The sequence below is a fragment of the Limulus polyphemus genome, unplaced genomic scaffold (assembly GCF_000517525.1).
Source record: "Limulus polyphemus unplaced genomic scaffold, Limulus_polyphemus-2.1.2 Scaffold5473, whole genome shotgun sequence".
NCBI classification, from domain to species: Eukaryota; Metazoa; Arthropoda; class Merostomata; order Xiphosura; family Limulidae; genus Limulus; species Limulus polyphemus.
This window is the reverse complement of record NW_013671083.1, coordinates 34,045-52,008: the sequence shown is the minus strand read 5'-3', so window position 1 is coordinate 52,008 and position 17,964 is coordinate 34,045. Positions and strand designations below refer to the sequence as shown.

At 31.8% G+C, this 17,964-nt stretch overlaps 1 protein-coding gene across 1 annotated transcript; it reads right to left on the bottom strand.

Moving 5' to 3' along the window:
* Positions 1 to 8,868: 8,868 nt before the first annotated feature.
* LOC106472621 (sialin-like) lies at positions 8,869 to 16,225 on the bottom strand (the record flags this gene model as incomplete). Its single annotated transcript, XM_013933272.1, has 4 exons — positions 16,211 to 16,225; positions 10,945 to 11,178; positions 10,343 to 10,517; positions 8,869 to 9,002 (listed from the first exon to the last, which is right to left on the bottom strand). Coding segments are annotated over exons 1-4 (558 nt in total), but the record flags the coding sequence as incomplete, so codon positions are not given.
* Positions 16,226 to 17,964: the final 1,739 nt, after the last annotated feature.

Sequence of the window (17,964 nt, the reverse complement as noted above, 5' to 3'; positions counted from 1 at the left end):
TCCCTCTAGTTTTACACTGCTAAATTAGGGACGGCTAGCGCAGATAGCCCTCGTGTAGCTTTGCACGAAATAAAACAGACAAACAAACAAAACTTGAAGCCTGACTCATTCACAGGAAAACTTGTTTAATCCATTTCCATAACTTCCACGCCTCTACATTTGAAAGCCTAACTAAATATGTTCAATATTTTACTTTCTTGTATGCAGAGATGGAATTTATTGGCAGGCATTCCCTTGAATTAAGAAATGTATTATGTGCCTGCACTCTTCCAAAATCAAATTTTCTTGTTTGAAAAATTATAATAATAAAAAAATGACAAAATAGTTGTTTAGATAACATTACCAATACAAACCGACAATGTTAAAAGCTCGAAATATTGATTGAAGTTATATCTTATTTTAATATTTTAAATTCTTAAGTGAAAACACATAGTAAAAACTCCAGAAAAATATGATCAAAATTATCTATGTTTTAAAATCGATATCCCAACTATATACCGAAAATAAAGTAACTACAAACTTTTTGAACAAAGTTCTTATTAAAATATAAACGCCAGCAAACCCAGTCATTAAAAAAAAACAATACCTGAAAAATCTGGAGCGATGTCAGCTGCCATAGGAAAAGCAACACCTGATGTAAATCCGTAAAAACTGGATTGTAATATCAGCACGAAGATGGCGCTATAGTAATTACATCCCACGATGTCGACCCCAAAAGAGCTAAAATAAATGTGATTATGTAATTTCTAATAAACTTGGGGTAAAAATTAATATGGATACAGAAATGCTTAGCGAGATGTATGTGGATCGAACTTAAAGAGTGTTAGGATAAAACAGTACATGTTTTACAAGATGGAATGTAAACAATAAAGTCATGAAGAAAACACTAGAATTAAGTAGATGTGCAACTTGACTAATCTTTTGAGCGGCAAATTACATACCCAGCTCTGTCTTTGGTGGAAGCTCGACAGATCCAGTAAAGTCTACAAGTAACAGTGAACTCTCAGTCCATAATTTATTTTCTTTTTAAAGCTTTTTGTAATGCATTTTAAGTGTCTTAGCTTTGGAGGTTATTTTAATGAGACTGCACTCCATCTTTTTTCTCTTGAAAACGCAAAAAAACCACGCATAAGTGTGATAAAAATGAGCAAAATCTCTGCGAATATTTTTAGTAGCGTTCATTCTCCAAGAAAATTGTTGTAAGACAGGGCAGTGAGGAAATGTAGCAGTCAAGTCGAGAAACTTAGCAGAAATGCCAAAGCAGTTGAATCACTTCTTGTTCAAAGCAGCCCATTTCACAGTAGAGATGTGGTAAAGATTTCTACCGTAGAACTTGGTACATTTAATGCACTAAATTTCATAATAATCTTGAATTTTGCTTTTACGGAAAACTATATTATTTATCAAGAAGTAAAAAATATCTTAACTATATTCTAATTATGAAATAATCATCTTATTCAGGTTTAAACGATTATTCTAACTTTAGCATAAACTGGGAGTTAAATGGTGTGAATCTGAAAAGAGCAAGAAACTGAAACAGCAGAAATATATTTATTCTATTACTGTATATTTTGGTTATTAAGAGAAACAGGTGAAAACGCTGAAAATCGGACTTACAATCTTTGACTTGTACAATTTGTTGTGGTGCGAGTTTTATTCAAACTCAACTATTTACAATAGCTAATGCAGTATAGAGGTTATTCTAAAAAAATATGCTTATTTTTAATACACGGGGAAGTTTAATATGAATTTAGTTTGCTTTTGGACCTCTACGTTAAAATGGCAAGTTCGGTCAGAGCGGTCAATTCGTTTCAAAGGAATTTTTTTTAATATTGGATATTTAACTGTAAGGCTTAGTAAGTATAGAGCATATGTGAAGAACGCCTGTACCAAAATGTTTATAGCCATCTCTGGCAAGTGAAGCTATGCAGAGCTGGATAAAATTGTTGCCTTAACTCGAATGTTGATAGCTTTAATGATTTACCTACCAATGGATTGAAAGAGTTTTCGAATATTTGTTATGCTCATACAATTTCTCGATCTCATATAGTCTGCTAAAATCGCACTCACAGTCATAGTGATGCTCTGGGCTACATACAAGGCTGCTGCCATAATCCACTCTGAAATACAAGCACAAACAGCATATATTAATTATGTATTGTGTAATTTCATGAGCTCAAAATATAAAATCCACAATCCTATATATGATGTTGTTATTAAAATATGGTTTCACTAATATCAAGTTTAGTTTTAAAATGAAAACATTCTATTATAAACGTATTTTTAATTAGTTTTCATATGCTATATATTATGAGTTTCAACTGAGTTTAAAAACAAATTCTGAATAGCTATCTTTGATGCTTTTCCAAAGTAAAACAACAACTACACACTTGATCCCACACAAACTTCGAAGAATCTGTGAATAAGAAGATTGTAACAGAAATGGCGATATGGCCTTTAGGGTGCCATACCTCCTTGTAGTATCGTAAATTTTCTGACTGTCGAAACATTGATATAATATCATCCATTTTCTTAAAGGCTTCTCTTATTGTAATTACAAGCCAAATTTCAGGGATATTTCATATGCAAAAGAAAGCCACAATACATGTTGGAGAGTCGATTGTTTGATTAGATTAATACAAAAAGTGGAATATTAACCATCTTCTCTCAAGAACCTTACACAGACAACTAGTCCATGTATTTAGTTAACAAATTATAAAGAATATTTTCGTGATTTTGAAAAAGGAGATGATAATAACTCACTCACGTACCTCTAGCCATACCCAGTTAAAAGAACCTATAAGATGGTCTATAGGGAGGAGAGAGATAACATAGACCACTCCGTATGTGTAACTATTTGATACTGTGAAACACAGACAAATGCAAAGCTGAATTTCATAAGAGATAATGGTCGACCATAATTTATGACATAATTAGATCAGAACCAAATAGAATTCATTCAGCCTGTAATTCGAAGGCCAAGAGCATAAGGAAATAAGTGAAATTACTCATATTATGAGAAAACTGCTTTCCAACGATGTTGTTAATTCAAAGTAAATCAGTCACCTCTTGTACAGTTGGCTTCAAGACCATAACTGGAAGTATTATGTACTTGCTACTCAACTTCTTAATTTTGCTCCAGACCATATTAGAACTAGTGTTTGAAGAGATGCAGGAAGTAGCCTTGGTCCAAGATTCATTCTTATTCTGACAATTGATCAATTGATCTGCTAGCCTTGGGGTTTAGTATTCCAAAAGATTATGAAGTAGGTAAGAATAACGTATCTGTATAAGACACCCCAGACTTTTTTCTGAGACCAATATGCCTTTTGGCAGTCAGGGATTTACCATCGACAAGAAATATGTAAAAATCTTCCCAAAGCTTTTATATGATATTTGTAGCTGCTTGCATAATGCTACCTGTCCCATTGTCCAAAGAATCACTGCTTTAAGTTGATTTCAAAATCGATATCCAAAGTAAATACCGAAAATGTATGCACTTTTACTAACGGCACATAATTTTTTTAAATATATTCCAGCAAATTCAATCAATTAAACAATTAATATGATTATAATCTTGTGCGACAGTGATAAGTGAATTCCAATGGGTTTTCTCTAATGTCCATAGATAAATACAAGTTGGATAGAACTGACTGCAATTATTCTCTCTCAGTATGGTGGGAAGATTATCATGACTACAAATTACAGCATGCCTTCAATTTAAAGGATGGATAAAGCAGAGACAACTACATAAATGGCAGAAGGAATGTGAATCATGGCATAGAATATGTCATAATTCCAAAGTTGAGAGGTTCTGACCCTAGATTTAGATGTTCCAGAATTCTCCTCAACTCCTTTGCGTGTATGTAGTCCTAACTTATATCAATATTTATCTTTGTGTGTGTGTGTGTGTGTGTATAATGAAGAGAGAGAGACAAAGAAAGACACAGCTACAGAACAAATATCCAAATCATAAGATGGATGGATCATTATGTCATGATAAGAAAATTTTAATTAAATCCTTTAAATTATTTTATATTAAGTAAAAAAACCTGTTTGTATAAATTTGAAAATAGTTTTTTACACAATATTATAACATACACAGTAAAAAATAATTTATTGTAGGGGAGATAATTAGAAATGTTTTCTTGGATATTTTTATATCATATATAAGTGGGCCAATATAGTCACACCACCTACCCTATATAAGACCTGCCACTTTGTGGATTTCTTTAGTATCATCAGAGATACAGATAGTAGCATGGAAAGGGTGGATAATAGGAGCTATACTAATAATTGTGGTCAGACTTAGCTAATAACATCTTAATGTCCTGGCATTTATGTCCAAACATAATATTGTGTCCTGTTTATTTCATAAGTCAATACTAGTGCAATTTATCTACAGTACTACTAATTCAGTTAAATTAGTGCGTTACTACTATAATGGGGGCTGGAATGCTAACCTCAGGAGGTAAGTTTATCTAACTTACCCCCAAGTGGTAGTACCTTATTTCATTTTTCTTTTTTATTATTCTTTTACTTTGGAGAGCACTCACCTTCCTACAACTGTTTGCAGGCAGTGAAGGGTGATATAGATGTGGGACGTTGTGGGCTTGAGCACCCACATCTTTCTCTCCTAACTTGCATTTCTTTTGATGATTTTATTTGATTTTTTTATGAATTTCTTCACGTGAGACTGACAAATGGAGGTTAAGACTGATAGACAGTGTATCCCCACAGCAATGTGGGTCCTACTTCCGCAGTCATCTCCAAAACCCAGTGCACATTTTATATTCCACATTATAGGGGATCCCTTTTAATTTATGCATAGTCTTTAATTTAATTTTTATTTTAGTTTGGGTTTGTTTTGTTTATTTAAATGTCATTTGTCACAAGTTTTAATTTGCTGTTTTTAATGCAGTCCTTCCTTTCTTTTGATTTTATTTTGTTTGACTGTGTAAATATTAATTTTTTAGCTTCAATGACAGTTTTGCCGTCTTCCCCGTTGATTTATTGTATAGTTTTATTTATTTCTTATTAATGTTTTCATTTTATTTATCTAATTCTGTGATCAACCACCTTCCCCCTCTGGCTGCAGATAGCGAAAGATGTGGGAATTTGTGGGCTAGAGCAGCCGTATTTGCTCTTTATTTTTATTTTTATTTTACTAAGTAAGTGTGGCCGGCGAATTTGAGGTTGAACTCAATAGATGGTGTACCCCCAATGCAATTTGGGTCTTTCTCCCGCCAGTACCTCAAAAAAATCCAGGCAAAATGTGAGATAGCAAATTCTATTTTTTGTAATGGTTTTTGTTTATCGTTCATTTATTATTCCTTCTATCGTTTAGTTTATCTATGAATTTTTAGTTACATTAAAACACCAACTCACCTTCTAGCTGTTCACGTTTATTTAGAGTAAATATATATATGTATGATGAAACTGACACCAGCTTCCCTAATGGTGACGTACTGATATGATTAAAGTAGCAAAAATTATATAAAGTACGATCACATGATACGTATTCTGGTGACCTAATCTATAAAGAAATACCCTGCCATAAGCTTCATAAACTGAGTCACGAGATACTGAACGATATAGTTTTTGCTGTTTGTTACTTGATATTGTTATTAATATTGAAAGGTATTTTTAGAATATTGTGTTGTTCTATGTTTTGGAATTAGTTTCTTCTTCTTCTGGTTCTTGTTCCTGATTCCATTATTCGAAATACTTAATACTGATATCTATGTTTTATTATTATTATTAGCATTACTGGCAAGCCCTGGCCAGGTACGTATTTATTAACTGTGTTTTTGGTAAGTGTTGTTATAGTTGAATATATAATATTTTTTATTGAACCATGGTTGTAGCAGCGTGTTCATTTGGATCGTTACAACACTGCATAATGACCCACCTAAAGATTTGTGCCCTCGTGTTGGATATTTGTTTTGTGGTTGCATTTGCTTGTTTTTCTCCCCCTCTCCATTAAATTACATTTAATTATATGTATATATTATGACAAACTTATGATTCTTCTTACGATAACACAAGACAATGATTACAAGAATGTCTTTTGTTTTCAAGACATTAAAAATAAACTAATAGACAGCATCGATTCGTATTGATCTAAACACGTAATAATGAATGTATACAAAATTTACAAAATTATATCCGTGACAAACTATTCATGCCATTTTATGTTATCAGGTAATGATAAACTACAAATGCAAGTGTTTTTCAATGTTATCATATTATCATAAACTATACATGCTAGTGATTTTTTTTTACAATTTTATCGAACTGTGATAAATTATTGATACCAAATTATAATGTTATCAGACTACGAGAAATTATCCATGTTAGTTAATTTTTTGTGTATTGTCAGACTGTCATAATCTATTAAAATCAACATCTCTAAACTATCTATGCCACCTAATCACCTGGTTTTATAATACAAAGAGATTATAAACAGAATTTTAAATATCAAATTAAATACAATATATTCCACTCACGTTTTGTATGTCAAAGTGAAGCACTGTATTTAAATAGGAAGTTAGAACTGTGTAAAAACCAAATAGTGTAAAGAATTTGATAAGAGTAAGGATCAACACCGCACGAGATGTGATAATCTTTTTCCACGGTACATGGCGCTTCTGACAGGAGAAATAAAGAAATGCTACAAGCAATCTCGAATTCAAATTATTTGCCAGAACAAAATGTCGCCATCTTTAAAAAGTAAGATTGCAATAAATATAGTCTAAATCTTCTCATATGAAAATAGTTTAACAACAATTGAATTTGACTTCTTGTAAAAATTAGATAAATTGTTGAAAGTTTACCAAAAAGTTTATAAAGTACAATGTAGCTATATTTTCACGCGATTTACGTTTCGAGCCTTCCTCACCGAAAATTTCTTAATCAGTATAAGGAGTAAATTTAGGCTGATTGTTACGGTTTTAAACGTCAAAACATGACGGAGCAATAGAGATCAATAGACCTAAAATTTGTGATAAAACTAATGTAAATATAGATGTCTTTTTTTTTTCACCACAATATTATTCACATACACAAATTAATTTAGGTTATTAAATAGTGAGTGAAAAGGACTTATAATGCCCTTGAATATTATATACCCACCGCCAATGTAATAGGTCTTCTTGTATATCTTTGGTTTGCTGACGAACTCTCTGCTGGTGAGCTTTGAATAAGCAGAAGGAAAGGCAAAAAATAATATATTATGCCTTTACGTCAGAGATTGTTTTAAAGTTTGCTTTAGGTGAAAATAAATCTGTAATATAATCATTAAACAGTTGGTCCGTTATATAATACCGAATAACAGATTTATGTAAAAACCACAATTTTACTTGTATTCCTCAACTTGTTTAGTTTACTAAATAGCGGAATTAAAAGGACTGAAAACCCCATAGATACAAACCTGTTAGATCAAATTTCCAAACTGTATCTTGTAAAAGCTAAAATTTTCAGAAAGACCTTTTTTATTCTTCAATATTATTTGCTCTTGTCTATCAGATGAAGGAATTGTTAACATTTTGTTTACATAAACTTATTTTCAGTAGTTTACACGTGAATTAATTCAAGTGCTTATAATGTAATTTACAAATGATAAATTTCATAACTGTGTACAAATATTATGTAGTTATATTGGAACTGATGCACTAAGCCTACTAGTAAGGAAACGGAAAAACGTTAATATCACTGATCACTTTAAATTATTAACTTTGTCTAGAGTGTTATAACTTGTATGAATAGATATTGATTCTTGTACAATTTCATCGTAATATTTCTCCTGGCACATTGGTTGAAGTAGAAATGAGTACTGAAGGACATGCTGATTCTTATGTGTTAGATATAGCACAATGAATCTCATATGATGTAAGGATGCAGCCATAGAACCATCAGTGTTGTCATGCTCAGGTGAGGTTGGTTAGAATTATGTTGATGTATGACAATATCCTCACCCCCGTCTCCAATATATTCAACTGCTCATTAACATCCTGGCAGATGAGGATATTGATTTCATTGGACTGGCAAATAATATCAGACTTGTAACCAACTGAACGTGTTTAGGGAGGCTTTGTGAAGACACTTGGCAGTATGTGATTCATATCCAAATAGTGTTGATGAACTGGAAGTTGCTCTGAAAGAGAAGAGGGAAATTTTTCCACAGCAGCTCAGATTCATTCATTTTAAGATTATCATATCCGGTTCAAATTTTCATTAGTATTAGAGATGATCTATGCTTTATTAAGAAACATGTTCTGATCACTTACTGAGCTGCAAAGTCTGAGTTAGCGAATGAACATTTATAGACATGGACCCCCAAAAGTGGAATTTTAGATATCACAATACCTGACTGATCACCTGACATTTGTTTTGCATGAAGATAAGGACAGAACTGCTTCTGAGGGTTATTTTTTCTTATTTGAATAAAATTATTCACGTATTTTAAATACGATATTAAAATTACAACTAATTTTATAGTATGTTTCAATTTGTTATCCCTTTTGAGAGTATATTTTATATCACTGCTATTTATTTGTATTACCAGATTACAACAAAATATCATGTAGTTCGATGCTCAAATGTAAAAATGAGATCTACGCCAGTGTATAACATGCATTCAAAGTAGACCTGTACAGAAGAATAGATACAAGATGACTGTACTTTAACCTCCATATGTAATAAATCAGATAACACGTTCTGAGGGAAACAAACTACAGACAGCGGCTGTCATGATAACTATTTCACTATTTTTCAGAAGTATATGCATGAGATACAAACATTGAAGGCATCGACTACCCAGTTAAAATATAAGTTTAAAGTTTTCTAGTAAACTTTATATTTCTTTACCTGACTCGATCTTTTTCCTGATTGGCGATGTTTTAAAATATAGCTTCGTTCTTCTTCACTCATGTATGGATGTTCTTCAGGGCTATTGTGGACATACCACATCCAAAACACGGACCACAGACACCCAAGACTCCCTTCAACGAAAATAGTCACTATACAATTGTATTCAAAAAATAATAATATTTTTTGTTTGGAGAGTGTGTGTGTGGGTGGGGGGGGGTCTATTCACAATAAAAATGCGAAATTCGATGCACGTGCCACAATCTAAGAAATCTAAAACGTTAAAGTTCACAAGGTGACATTGATTTACCACGTGGTTCACCCTGTAAGGAAAAGATCGTAACTTATTTAATTTCCAACAGAAAATAAAGAACATTGCAATAAACACAATCTACATCAAATATTTCCACAAAAATAATATATAATAGCTATTAATTTCATATGGCTTTAAAATAAACAATATTACGATAAATAATATTGACGACATTGTACGTTGCATACCAATGAGTTTCATAACATGTTTCTATACAGTTGCTAATGGGTAGAGTTTAATTAAAATCTATCTCATTGTGTGAACTGAGTTTATTTAGAATTTATTACTGATAATGTTGGAACAAAATAGCGTAAACCAAGTTTTCGACGGCACGTTTTCTATTATTTCTTTAATAGCAAAAAGTTGGAGAGAGTCTAGAGTAAAATTTGTATATGATAAAAGAGAGCGCGTATAATGTATTGAACTGTTGGAGAATAAATCGGAAAAAATTTCAGAGTTTCCTTATAAGATAGCCAATAGAAGACAGTTTACAATGAGATATATATAATGATTAGAAATCAACATAAAACCGTATTTTCTATCTTATCTGTTACCACTTCGTTCAACCCCAAAACTCTTGAACGTTTTAAAGTGACCAAGAAGTACAGTAGCTTCAATTATAAATATTTTAATATATTTAGATTAAAATGCTAACATCTAGAAAACATACTATCGTAAACAGTTTTTATCAGATGTATATACAAAGCTATTACAAAAATGAAACGAGGAGCATCATTACCTGTTATCATTTTTAGAACAAAAATATTAATTGTTTCAAGAAAAATTTAGAACTTGTACAATAATGAAATCATAATTTACAAATCAAAATAGGTTATCAGCACACCTTTGAACAATATTAGAAAAAAAAACACACACGGCCTAAAAAATGAATGTTAGATAAACAATTGTTGTTTACCAAAACACACAAAAATATCAAAGGTTCAAGTTTGTTTACAAAACTGTTGGTGTGGTTTGATGGACTTATATTCTGAAGAATTGTTCTACTTTTCCATACGTAAATAAACCCATATTTAGAGTGGGTGAAACACCTCATCTGAGAAGTTGAGAGGCTTTTTAGACCTAACATCTGTAATCAAGCTTAATTTTATCATTTTTTTAGACCTATAAAAAGTATGTTTTAGATAAGACTTGCTCTATTACCGTAAAAATAAAAAGCATACTTCCATCCTAGATGCTTGCAGATGATACCAGGAAGAGGCATAGTGATTAGCAAGCCAAACATGGCTCCTTGTCCAGTGACGACCACTAACACTGACCGTTCATGCACAGGAACCCAACTAGCCAGGAGAGCATACTTGGCCGGAACTATAACTCCCTAAACAATATCAAACATTTTTTAGAAAACAGAAAATTACTCCGAAATTACTTATTTATATATACAAAAAATAAAACTTGACTCGCGATTTAGCCAAAATTATCTAAGTATGAGTTTTTGTTGTTAAGCATAAAGCTACATAATGGGTTATTTATGATGTGTCCACCACGGGTATCGAAAACAAATACCCGTGCATTATAAGTCCTCAGACTTATCACTCAGTCAGTGGGTGGAGTTTGTAACTTGCCATTTAATTAATAAGAAATAAATTCAAATAATACATACAGTTTTCAATTGATCTTTCGTAATCAAGATAACATGAAAAAACACGAAAGAGCATAAATCTATATGAAGTTTCATTTGTACATCTTATAACTGTATAACAGACTCAACCCATATCTTGCTAATCTTCTAAGAATTACTCAACCTTTCCCGTTCCTTCTATGACTCGAGCCGCCACTAGAGGGCCGATTCCCAACTGAGCTGCAGATGGTTCCAGGAGAGTTAACAAAGAGGCTCCAAACACACCCATGCCTATCACCCATTTCGCCCCAATGATCTCCGCCAGTCTTCCACCTAACAACTGTGTCGCAACAAACCCATAGTACTCAGCCCCAAGCACAATTCCTTGTTCTTTTTCATCCCACAAAAAGCTTCCGTCCTTTGTTAGAGAAAAATACTATTTGAGCACAGTAAAGGATAGTTATAAAAGTAATCCGAAATTGTTGGTTTATTCCATTTTCTCTGTATTCTCTCACGTTTTTGGTATTTTATTCATAAGATATAAAACAACATCGAACGACAATTTTCCCATTAATATGCCAATAAAATTGCGTGTAAAACTTCAATGTATAGCACAAGACATTTCGAGACATTTACTGCATCATTTAATGTTTTTGATTAACCACAGTTCATGCATTTTGGATGTAGAAATATTTTTATATTTGTATACATGACTAAAGGCTACATTATAGTATTTAACTGACAGTTTAAGTTTAAAATTATAGTTCTACAATCATTTTATTTTAATTACGTAAATAGTAACAAACACACACAGTCTACTGAGAATTTTATCAATAATATTAGACCTATTGATTCCATTTTTTTATAGGCTTTTGACGTTTAAAATCTTCTACTGTTTCTCAACGTTTTTGTTATATTGTTGTAACTAAGTATCAGATAACGTAATGCACAGTCTGGTACATTATAATATGTAGCATGTAACACTGTTCTTTTGAGTTTGTTCTTGTGTTCCTTCCTTCGATGTTAAGATTATTTACATAGTTTAAAATACTTCTTTGAAGAGATATTTCAAGCAAAATGTCTGTACTAAGAAACAAGATTTTCTGGAGTTACTTCGTATATTTTTATCTTTCGACATTAATTTCTAGTATCCAGAATGTTTTTTTTTGTAGGGATTATTTTACTTTTTTTTATTGTCAATACTACTAACACTACTTTCATGTTATAATAGGGTCGACAATTGTAACCGTTGGTTAAAATATTCCAACACATCTGTTTTTAAGATATTAAGTATTATCAATAATCATGGGGATAAAAGTGAAAACAGTGAAAATGTTACATATTTACCTTACATAATCGATATTTTGGATCTAAACCCTTTGTCTGTTAGGATTCTGGGAAAGTGGAATCACAGAATTGTTTGTTTGTTTCTAATTAAGGATATCGATACCAAGCGTTATAAGTCCGCAGACGTTCCGCTGTGCTGCTGGGGGCAGGATCACAGAAAGGAAAGAAAAAGTACCATAAAAGCTAGAGGAGAATTATTGAAAGTGTAAAATGAGGTTTGTAAAATACATCAAACACAGGAATTTTGGGCGTTTTTGTGTGTATAACTAAATGTATTTATACGATTTCAAAAGTATACCTTGTGTTATTATGTCAATAAAGTAATAGAAAGTGAATTGACGTATGAAAAAAAAAAACATTTTTTTCACCATCATGAAAATTGGGGAAATAATACAACAATCACATGTGCATTCAAATAGCACAAGTTTGGTTTGTTTTGAATTTCGCGCAAAGCTACTTCAGAGCTCTCTACGACAGCAGTCCCTAAATTAGCAGTGATAGACACGAAGGAAGGCAGCTAGTCAACATCACTCATCGCCAACTGTTGGGCTATATTTCTACCAACAAACGGTTGGATTGACTTTCCCATTTAAATGCCCCTCGGCTGAAGGAAAGAGCATGTTCGATAACGGTGATTCGAACCCGTGATCTACAGATTGGGAGTCAAGTGCAGTAGCCACAAAGTCGTGGATAACACACAATAAAAACAAAGTAAAATTTCTACCACCATCAAAATGGCTGCAAAAGGGTATGAGCTTGGGGGAAGATAAGTGCAGAAGTAACACTCAAAAATGAATTGGAATATTCAGTTTCTTTTTTTAATTTAATTTTAAAACTGTGGGCAGGTCAACAGTGCTGTGCTAAGTTAGAACTTCTGTGTTTAAAACCCATAACGTTCCAAGCTAACCTGCTTTTCAACATTATTAGTTGTGCTCATGCTATCAATACCATAATATCAATTGAAAATATATATCTATATCTCCCTAAAATCCTGAATCGGGTAACTCGTCCAACACCACCCGATAACAGAATATAAATTTAGATACTGTAATAAAAAGAACTGTACTACATTTCTGTTTGATTTGATAACCAGCAATACTTCCTCCCACCCTCTATCCATAAAGTTAAAACTAAATAAGTAAGACTGAATTTTGTTTTGAAAAATTTTTGGAATAAATGAAACTTGCTATATTCTAGTTAGCACACAGCACAACTACTATTATTAAATAATGTAAATGGCATTCCTGAATTATTTTTATTCAAAACAAGTGTCAAGTGATTAGTTATACGATCTGATATACATATTTCAGTGGTATATAAAAGTAAAGATAACATTGTGTTCTTAGTTTGCAGTTGAAACAACAGTAAAGTGTGCAAAGACATCCATATTGGTAATGAAATATTTCAGAACCCAACAAGGGTATTTGAATGTTTCTATAATGTTGAGACCAATCGGTCCACTAGAAACTGTTCAAATACAACAATTTGTGACGACCAATACAGTTGAACATAGCTTTATAATGGGTAGACCACCTTTGACAACCACACAAGACAATTTGTCAATAATGTCACTAGGCACAATTCATTGCAGTATTGCTACTAGTCTCACAAAGTATGGTTAACAGGATGTGAATTCGTTTTCAGATGTTCAATACAGTTTTGAACATAGATTTATACTGGGTAGATCATCCAATATGGGCTCTAGGCACTGGTAGGCCTCAACTCCTCAAATGAATTGACAGCTCACTGCATTAAACCATCAGAAACCAGTTTCATAAGGGCAGACGTTTATGCCAGACGACGTAGCTTCATAAGACTGTTCGTCTTCACTAGGAAAGGCGTACTTGTTTGAGAGAGGTCAAAACTAACTCCAACATCAAATTAATGTTCATATGGCGATAGTTGCATGTTTATTTTGGTAAGGATGAGTATTGGTGGCCACACCGACGTATTATATGTAGTCTTATAACATTAGTGTTGCCAAAAGCAGGTGCACTTTTTTCTGATGACACACACACATACACACAGATTATCTAAATGTTTAGAAACTTCTGGGAAGAAGAAGGATATGAAGAGAACTGACAAGCCAGCACACTTACGAACTTGAATCCGATTTTATACATACAAGCTGCTCTAAAAAGACGCTTTACAGCACGAAATACACCACTAAGAAGTGCTGATGAATTTTAAGCAGCTCTGAGTCGCTGTTATTAAGTTTGCTACATCAATGTACGACATGCATACTTGTTAAAAATGGTATACACTTTATTAGGAAACGTTTTCTGATCATTTATTTGCCTACAAGTTCTGTAATACCAAATGGTCATTTTTTGACATGGGGTCCAAAATATATAATTACATGTCAAATCACATAACTGGCCATCTGACACTTTTTGCATAAAACTAAACATATAAAAGCCATTGATACTACTTAACAACGTTAGTTGTGCCTTGTCCTAGCTAGAATATAGAAAACTATAATCACCCCTTTGTTATTCTTATTATTACAAATTGAGGGTGCCCGTTAACGAAGTAAAAATTATATAAAAGATAATATTTCACTTTCTTCTTTCTTTTGTTATTAAATTCCTAATGACACCATTGAATGCTAATTGCACATTCTACCTTGTGGAAGGTAATAATAGACTCATTTAATAATTAAATGCTCGTTTCTTTAACTTCAAAGAAGTGTATAAAATTTTAAAATTGCCCTATTTCTAGCTGGTTGTATCCCTCTTCTCAGGCAAAACATTTAAAACAAAATAGCCCACGTATACGGTCGGATAGTTTCCAGTTACCATGCAAAATTTTACGCTAATCGAGCCGGCCAAGTCTTGGTGATGGATGTTAACACACAGAAAGACAGATAAGCACATACATAATTGAAAATCTTCATAGTAATATTATCCCAGAATCATTTAAGCAAACTTTTAACACCAGTATTAATTTCTCCTAATAAGATAACAAAAACGTTACCAATAATAAAAGCAAGAGGCTTCAGTATAGTTTTTTAACTATCTACTAATAAATCTGCAGTTGATAGGATCTCTGCCTATTAGTGAAAAACCACAGTAAACGGAACAAACAGTCAGAATTCTGATATTAAAGAAATTAGTTTCGATACATTCGTATGTCCTCTTCTGTCTCAAACTCGGAAATATTTAAGCTGTTGGAAAATAAAGATAAATAGTTAATAACAGCTCTTTTAAGTCTTGTGAATAACGTCAACCGTATTTTTCCCTTCTCTATTTCTTACAGTTTTCTGTATCAAAATTTCTACGACATCATTGAAAGAATTCTAATGGTTTTTATTCCACTTCTATTGAAACCTTACTCTTTCATCTTCTTAGTGAGCTCTTCTATATTGGATATTTATTTTTCTCGCCTCCTCGAGCGTTCTTTTATTAGTTTAATCTTCTTTTGGAGCAAGTGTTTTGTGGGGGAATATATTATTAGAGGATTCAAAGAGTGTTGTTGAGCTTATGCTGAAAAAAGTTTTTTCTTCAGAATAAACTCTAGCATAGGTATACATCAAAGTGTTAGTTGCCCTCAAGTATAGATATAATTAGTTTTATGGCCAATTACTGCTGATAGCATTTTGGCCGAACATTTAAAACAATATAAAGAATTAAATGGAATAATACTGTAAAAACTAAGCATTCAAAATCAACTAGTATTTTTTTCATATTTGCAACAACTATTAAATTTCATAAGTTTTGCAAACTAGACAATGATGAATCAAGATGCAGTTAGGCTAGTTTACACGCTAAAGATTAAATTTTCACTAAAGACAAACACAAAATACCACTTCTGGCTGAAGTTCTTCTAATATTCTCTTTTAGTGTAGACTTCTTCAATTTCGCGCTTTGCAGATGAGAGTCAAATGAAGTAAAAATTAATGCTCAACATCGTTTTCCAAATATCATAATGCTGCATTTCGACGTACATGTTAAAATAGATTTACTTACTAGTTAACTGATACTATATAAAAATCTTTATAGAATGTAGTAGTTAAACCTTTGTATAGTCTTATTATTCTATTCCTTACATACTGTTTTTAATTATTTCACTTCGGAATATTAATACGAGTAATTAATACATACCTGCATCATTTCCATTTTACCAACGAAACGTTGTCTCCAAACATTGACACTTTGTAGAAATTATTACAAATATAACTTTAAAAGAATGATGGTATGTTAAGTTGTATAATGGTTTGGATAATCAGAAAAAGCTTGAACGTATAATACATTACGTACCTTAAAATTTGATGCAGTAAAATTCTCATTGTAGATGAGTGGATATTTTATTTTTGAAAACTAAAAATTTTTTTATTTAAAAACAACGATTATTTTATATATAATTCAATAAAATGAGATTGTTTTCAGTCTTCAAATTATTAAAATAATAACTTACTGTACAGGTTAAAAAGTGGTAAAAACCCCGATGTGACTGAAAAACAATATCATACACTCTACATGTTTCGACGTATATCTTGCGTCATCTTGAGGAATGTAAAGTTTTGCAAAAAAATAACACTAATTTATACAGTTACAAAAACACCAATTTACATATTAGATTTCACGCCATCTGCTGACAACATTTCCATCAGGTCCATCATTCTTATTCAATAATTTAAATTTACTTTTTTTACATTTAATTATCTCAATAGATTCACATGTAGAGTGTATGAGATTGTTTTCCAGTCACATCGGGATTTTATCACTTTTTATCCTGTACAGTTAGTTATTATTTTAATAATTTAGAGACTGGATTGTACTGATTTAAAGTAACTATTTGTAGGTAATTTGCTTTTAATGTTCCTCCACTTATTGCATATTTTTCAATGTTCTATAACAAATAAAACAAATTCCATAAAATAGTTCTTGTCTGTAGATTTTCCCGTATTTGATTGTGCAACAGCTTAATCACAATGTACAGAATTTATTATAAATTATTGCGAAAATTATTCAATTGTTCAACTGTTAACAATCATTCAAAAGGTAAGAAATGAGAATTATTATTTTGCACTTTAGAGAAGAAAATCATTTTACTGTGAAAATATACTAAAGACAATGACGAACAGAAAAGCTATTCAGATTGAGTCAACTGGGAAACTACAGTTAATATTTACTGTCATGTTATTATGTCACAAATGATGTTTAAATATCAATAAAATATCGATGTGGAATTACATTGACAAATTCTCTAAATAATGAAAACCATTTATCTAATATTGTACAAAACTGCAAATACGTAGTTAGGGACCAGTTTTGTTTTCCTTTGAACATTAAATAAACACCGCTAAAAATTAATATTAATAATGCTCTCGGAAGCTCACCAATAGCTCTGACGGCTAATAAGGCTAAAAATTGGCTTTTGGAGGGCACATCACATATAGCCCATTTACGTAGTTTTGTGCATAATAACAAAGCAAACATTAACATCCCCTTTTTATTCTGTATAATACACCTTAACGTACGTTTTATAACACTGTAAAAAATGCAGCATGGGATGCTGCAAAAGTATGCAATGACTTTTAGTTTTATTTACTAATTGAATATGATCTAGAGATGTTCTATTTAGGTAGCACATATATCTAACTAAAGATTATTTTGACGATTGTTTTCGATAGGAAGATGAAATGGTCAATAAATGTTTATGAAGAGTTTTGAATTTTAATAAAAACAAGATGTGAAACAAATCAGATCTGTAACCTCTATACACCTCAAGCTAGTTCAAAGATTGCTGTGTTTAATGTTATACTTGTTTTCATGTTAATTTAGGAATGCTCACGCTTTTACAAGCTACTGATTTTCAAGCAGAATGAAAAAACGTAACACGTTAAAGACAGAAT